Source organism: Olea europaea, unplaced genomic scaffold (assembly GCF_002742605.1).
Source record: "Olea europaea var. sylvestris unplaced genomic scaffold, O_europaea_v1 scaffold867, whole genome shotgun sequence".
In the NCBI taxonomy this organism is placed as follows: domain Eukaryota; kingdom Viridiplantae; phylum Streptophyta; class Magnoliopsida; order Lamiales; family Oleaceae; genus Olea; species Olea europaea.
In genome coordinates, this window is record NW_019267123.1 from 284,466 (window position 1) to 291,692 (window position 7,227).

The 7,227-nt window shown below is 36.1% G+C and overlaps 1 protein-coding gene across 1 annotated transcript in view; it reads right to left on the reverse strand.

Annotated features, from left to right (window-relative positions):
* LOC111392003 (hexokinase-3-like) overlaps positions 1-5,969 on the reverse strand; it is an 11,465-nt gene extending 5,496 nt beyond the window's left edge. Inside the window, exons 1-8 of the mRNA XM_023017293.1 lie at positions 5,349-5,969; positions 3,085-3,235; positions 2,789-2,971; positions 2,296-2,370; positions 1,533-1,688; positions 1,329-1,427; positions 1,096-1,223; positions 173-254 (exon numbers count right to left, since the gene is read on the reverse strand). Coding sequence (XP_022873061.1) covers positions 173-254; positions 1,096-1,223; positions 1,329-1,427; positions 1,533-1,688; positions 2,296-2,370; positions 2,789-2,971; positions 3,085-3,235; positions 5,349-5,620 — 1,146 coding nt within the window. The 5' untranslated portion in view covers positions 5,621-5,969. The remainder of the gene's footprint in view (positions 1-172; positions 255-1,095; positions 1,224-1,328; positions 1,428-1,532; positions 1,689-2,295; positions 2,371-2,788; positions 2,972-3,084; positions 3,236-5,348) is intronic.
* Positions 5,970-7,227: the final 1,258 nt, after the last annotated feature.

Genomic DNA, 7,227 nt, shown 5'->3' on the forward strand with positions numbered 1-7,227 from the left:
TTAAGAAATATTTTGAAACACAGAAGTGAAAATAAGTTAGTTACTTTAAGAGTAAGGGAAGAATCGCTTTTGAAATGACCTTTTTAACTTGAACAAACAGTTTAAAAACAAATTAAGCTAGCCAAACATGCTGATTCAAAATGCAACTACACAAACGCAAGAAAAGCTCAACCTCCAAGGTGTCTCTTAAAATTTTGGCCACCTCCGTCAAATCGGGGGTATCATCCTCGTGCATAGCAGCCATTAAAGGTGTCCTGAAAATTTTAACAAAAGATCAAATAACATGCACACATTATCATCAAAAGTATATTACAGACCTCTTAACTTAAAGTTGACTAATAAATGAAACGCAACCTAAGAACGGCAACTGACTGTAACTACACGGCACGACAATTCAACATATAAAGAGAAGAGAGAAAGCAGGTAAACAAAATAGCAGTGTACAAAAGCAGTTGAAATTAAAAGCTCGTGTAATTTCCCAAGTGATTTTCATTTACCTTTTTCTTCACCGATGTAAGCAAGATACTTGCTCTTTATAACATACTCTTTAAGTAGTACATTTTCCCACGTGATTTTCATTTACCTTTTTCTTTACCAATGTAAGCAAGATACTTGCTCTTTATAACGTAATCTTAAGTAGTACACGAAGCTGATTTGGACAAATTACCACTTGCATCATATTCTTTGCAATTATCTTGCATGGCTTAACATAAATAAGACAACATTATACGAACTCCATACCTACTTTTATAAAGCTCTTGTTCATGACGATCATCACTCAATATATGTCACAAGGGAACACGTTCAAGTGATTTACCTAAAAATCATAATAAGAACACCTTTGAAAAGCTAAGCTCAAACTCAAAAGTGTCTATTCTAAATCATATAATTGCCAAAATGGTGAATCCTATATCCTATATTTAGATATTCTAGAAGATGGTACATCTAGAAAAATCTTTAGTGGCTTTCCTTCCAGTTATAAATTAACATGAACTGGTAGAGCGTTCATCAACAATATCTTCAGTGAGTCTATACATTCATCTCCACACGCTGATTAAGACAGAGATATAAAAAGAATATCAACAAGAAAACGACCTCAAGATGAAAGGGACTTGCAATTTAGAAGATACTGGTCCAAAAACATCCAGCTCCTCTGACATCCGAAGAATTACTCTACGCACAATGTCACCCAGATACATCCCTGATATCATTTTTTCAAAACCCTGCAGCATGGTCCTCTCGTCAATGTCACGAACCAATTCATTGAGCCAAATGTGAAACTAAGACATTGTTGTATTTGAAGAGATGCAGTAGAGGCCAAACATCACCTGATCATTTGGATTTGGGCTATCAGCATCCAAGTCAATATCATATGATGTTCGGGGTAAATGAGATGACCAAAAATTTCCCCATTCCATGTTGACTACCTAGTGACAATATATTATAATAAAACACAGTAAAACAAATAGAAATCATAAGCAAATGTACAACATATAACCAAAAATAATACATTAACCAAAACTCAAGGATACCATGTCTCCCAGTGTTGTAAGAAGACCTTGACACTTAATAATTGCATCTGCTCGCTCCAAATAACAGGCATTGGTGCCTGTCCCAATAATCACAGCAGCTACTGTGTCTTCATCATGATAATGACCAAGAGCCAAGGTTCCCACAGTATCGTTTATCTGCTTGCAAGAAAAATATTGTTAAATTTTAAGAATACAAATGCCTACTACCGTACAACATAGGTAAACGTAAAAGATTTGAACAAATTTTGGCATTTGAAGAAAGCAATCATCAAAAAGAAGAAGATAGCTTGCATGACGGATTCTCCAATGGGATGTCAGGTGGGCTAAAAGTTGCACCTTTTCTTCCAACAGATTAGATGGACATAAACTTGCTGGTATTAAGTTCAGATCATAGCAATCAATCAATGTGAAAATAAATTTTCAAATCAGTACTTTGGAACAGCATAATTGCCATCTGATGAACAAAAAGTTCTGAGCATAGATGATGAGGTCCAACTATCGCAAGAATCATTAAGATACAATGAACTTATTATTCATGATTTGTTATTGGCCACAGAAGAGGCACACTGTTGCAGACATGAAAATAATGGTCAAAATCGAATTCAATGGTCAACTACCATCTATTTATTTTATAATATAGAAACGAGGTTAGGACAGCACACAAAGACTTACATAGCTCTTTTCCAAGACATAAGACCAGAATATATTCATTTCTCAGCATAACAGCAAACAAAGCATTATTATATAGGAACAGTATGCTTACAAGTACATTAACCCGCATATCCAGGCCTTTTCTAGATATTGCTTGCTGGAGACACTCGGAAACATCTCTTCCAACCTGGAAATAGAATACATCATGCTACATAAGTTCTCCTTCAGCAGGTCTCCACAGAAGTGATCATTTTGTTGGATGGATGACTGATTCTGGATTTACTACGGAAAATACAGCAATTTTCTGATATTTCATAACATGGTAACACTTAACGATTCATTGAAAAAAATAAAAATCATCAACAAATGTGAACTCACATGTATGTCAAAATATAGTCTCACATAAGTAAGGAATAAAAGAAAAGAGGATATACGTTATTTCAGTGGAACAAGACATCCATCAGAGCTAAATTAATTTCTGGTGCATTTTTTCAGATAAGTGAGTATGAAGGAAAATGTTTTCCCCAGAAAAGATTTATTTCTGTCACAGCATTGAGATTGATTTATTAAGCACCAAAATAAAATAGAGTTATAATACAACTAACCATGTCTTCAATGACAAACCCTTTGGTCCATTTAATCAGAATGCCTGACGAAGAAGAAGTTTGTTTCACTGGAAATGAGAAAGTAAAGCCAAGTTCCCTTCTTTCATTTTGTGAAGGTTCTGAAACACTTTCCTCCCTTTCAACAAAATCCTTCAGTGATGATGCTATAAAATCAAAGAGCTCCTGTGCAAGAGAGAATAAAATGAAAAGGAAAATGTCAGTATTTGAAGTCTTAATATTAAAATCTTTACAAGTTAACGTCAAGAACTCAAGCAAGAAAGCACAAACTCGGCCACCTCACTAGTGCCTGTCATGAGATGCTGGGGAATAGGTTGTCTATCTACATCATGTCCAATAATAGCAGACCTTTGGTCTCCTAACCGAACTCGCAGAATCCGAAAATTTGTACCACCGAGATCTAGAGCATAGTAAGTTCCTTTTTCATTCCTGGAGAAAATAAGATTCAAGGATAAATCTAAAAAAATATTCTAGCTTGTTAAAGACCAAACAATTTTTTAAATTTTGAACAGAACCATCAAGTGCTAGCTAATAAAGCTAGATGAGTAATAAACGATCTTAGCAGAGGTTGGAAATACAATCCTAAATTTCCATTTCATCACCAATTTTGAACGATCACAGATTTAGGTAAAAAAAAATAATAATAATAAAATAATATTATTAAGACTGGAACATCATAACACCACAGGACGCAAGGAATAAAAAGAAAATTGAATTGTGTCTCATCAGAGAAATGAACCTTTGAAATTGTAAGTATACAATCGCTAAAAACCAAGTAAATAACTGAAGGAAAAAGAACAAATATAATCTTATTTCCAGATGTTTCCAACCGTGACATCAAGAGTTTTCTCAATACAAATCATAGGCTAAAATTGAGAAGATGAATGCAAAACGAGGGTATACCTTTGGCACATCGTAGTGTATCAGGGTAGATAGTATTAAGATGAATTGCATAAAGGCTGACAATATTAAGGCTGGGGTATACTGGCACCATATTTGGTATGAAATCATGTTAAAGAACTTTCAAGTATTTAGAAATCAAACACAACCATCTAACTTCGCCCTATGTATATTGAAGGGTGAATCAATAAATATTTTCTAGTACTTAAATTTTTTTTCCTATAAAATTATTGCACTAGTTGTCACTTAATCAGATTTACTCATCTCTAAATAAATAAAATAATAACATGATTTGAGTCGATTGACATCCACTCTAGAGATTCATTTTTAAAAAACGTGGCATGGGAGATACAGTATCTTGCCCAAGATACCATATCTCAAACCATGTTTGAAGACAACCAAATGCATTTAAGCATTGTCTCGTTGTTTTTATAATTTAGAATGGCTTTAAGCCATCCCCACCATTGAGATAACCTTATCCAGCTAGCATAGGATACAAATAATTCATTGTATTAATTTAACGGGAGGACAATATACCCCAAATGCAGCATTGAATAAGAATTATCCCGTATCTGATCTACTACAGTATCCCAAACATGCCCAACTGAAATGTTGTTGCAATAAGTACACACCACAAACGAGATTATATACCCCAACCGCAGAATTGGATAAGAATATCACATTTTAGTCTAATGCGGTGTGCCAAACGCGCCCAATTGTGTCGCTGTTGCTTTAATCACACCAACATACCCGAGATTATATACCATAAACACAGTATTGGATAAGAATATCCCGAATCTAGTCTAACGTGGTGTGACCCAATTGTAATGTTTTTGCATTAATCACACCACCATACACGAGATTCAACCAGTGCTTTCACATTAATCATGCCATCATAAACGAGAAAACAACAAAGAGATTCAACTAATGCCTTTGAATTAGTCACACACCATCTACAAGAAAATGACAAAGAGATACAACCAACACAGAACAGCATGCATATGAGAAGCACACTACCAAAGAGAGCCAGCAAAGCAAATCAGAATGATAATGCCAATCACAATGTCACGTTGATGGTACCCCTATAAGAAGAAAATAACCATAAAATTAAATGGACAACAGATTTCATACTTATGCATCATAATTGAAAATCTGACATTGAGCTTTTAAAACCAAAACCAAAACCAAAACAAAAACAGATAACCAAGAGATGGATGGTTCTCAGAGCTAAACAACTGAAAGACAAATCCAATATACTTCACAACAAAGCAAATGCTAGACCAGCAAAGGCAATTCTAAAATTGAACCCCACAACACATAAATATCATCTCCACACATGCAAAAGGTTCATCTCATTTCGAAAAATTAAAATTAAGAAAAAAAATGAAGAAGAAGAAGAAACGATCAAACAAAGCAAGATATGTTATCAAAAAAAATAATTTTTTTATCCACGAATTCATGAACGAATCAATTTCACTCCCTCATCACCACCAGCAACATTCGCACGAGGAGGTGTGCACTATATTGATGAAACTAACACCAAATAACTCACAGATGCAATGGTGCATGCGATTGATGCATAAAGATATATAGGTACACACACGCTCGCTCAATGGAATATATATATAGTTCAGGGCTTTACCCACTGGGGAGGTTATGGACGAAAGTGAGGAGCATCTTGAGCTTCGAACCGCCTTCGGATACGAGGCCGGCGTGCATCTCCACCGCCATTGCGTCGACAACCTGGCGCAGCCGCCCCACCTGAGTAGCACAACCCTCCTCCAACTCCTCCAGCACCCTCACCACCCTCCTCCACGCCCTTTTCCTCCTCACTCTACGCCCCACCATCACTGACGCCACCACGCAGGCCGCTAGCGCACATCCCACCGCCAACTTTACCCCTACTTTACCCATATACACAACTTTTCACTCCCTTGAAAACGAATTCAAAAATTAATCAACCATGCTTATCTCTCAATCGTTTTGCTTCCAAAACCGACCAAAAGGCGTCGTTTTGCACAGCTGAACGATCAAGAATCAACGGCGGTTAAGCAATTGAATTCTTGGAACACCAATAATAGAATTCGAAAAACGGTGACGTTTTCAAGAAAGGGATATCAAAACGGTGGTCGACGGGGTCGAACGGTGTCGTTTTGGGGTTCTTCCACCCTTTTCCATCTGTGGAGAAACGAAGAAGAGTTGCTCAGTGGAAAGTTTAAGAGAGAGAAAGAAGAGAGAGAAAGAATGGTGGGAGTGTTCTTGGAAAGGGAATAGTCGGGTACTTATAGTGAATGCAGAATGACGGATTTGCCCTTGGAAATATTGGAATGCCGGATTTGTTACCTTTTTGCGGAATCTGCTTTGACCGCTTAGAAAATTGAGAAATTTCGCCATATGGGATTTTACAATTTTTTGTAAAAGGGACTGGAATTAGTTAGAATTACAGGTTTGCCATTGGGCTTTTTGATGGGAGGTTGGGCTTGTGCTGGGCCTGCTTCTCTCGGGTCAACATCAAATTGGATCCAGCCTCGGATTGCATTTATTTTTGAAAGGTGTGACTTAATTAATTGACCTATGTTGATGGGACCTCTTTCTCAAAATAGTATAAAGTGTAACAAGCTCACTTTTACTCACTTGTATGCACATAGCCATAAAAGTAAAATTTTCGCACTTACGCTAATATATAGAGATGGTAAAAAAATCCGCTCCACCCCGGACCCGACAGGCCCTCACCCTGAACCCACGCCCATGAAGAAAAAAATAAATAAAAATAAATTTATTTCTAAACAATTCACCCGTTAAAAATTCATTTTGAATTTGCATTTTATTCTTTAATAATAACATAATTTGAAACTTCGAAAATATAAAAAAATTAAAAATTAAGAAATTAAACGGGGCAAAAAGTTGCCTTGTCCCCGTCCCCGTCCCCGTCCCCGTCCCTGTCCCCGTCGCATCTAAAGCGGGGCGGGGCGGGGTTGAGTTCGGGTCAAACGGGGCCGAGTGGGGGCGCCCCACCCCGTTGCTATTACTACTAATATATAAGTGTTGCGAGTGAGTTTATATCGGATATAGATAACAGAAGTTCGTTTTGATTTTGTTTTCAAAGAATTATTTCACAATTATTTTTAATTATTTATATTGTATATAGCTATAAAAGTAAATTTTTTATATCTACTATATTGAAGCCTAAGACATCACGTGAGTTAATTTATATCAGATATAGATAGTGAATGTTTAGTTAAGTTTTTATTTTTGTTTTGCTTTTAGCTGAAATTTGGAAGAGTTATTGTGAATTTTGCATATGTTTAGAGTGAAGCGGTTTTAGTGAGAAGATGATTAAAAGTAACTGTTATATATCAACTTGTGGAGAAGATTGATTGATAATTCTTTCATTGTGTGCTCAAATGATATCTCATAGAAGGTGATAATCCACTTTATAAGTCAATTGTAACATGAACTCTGAGTTATAATAATGTCCACTTCACATAAACTACCCTCGATCTCTGCAATTAACTATCAAT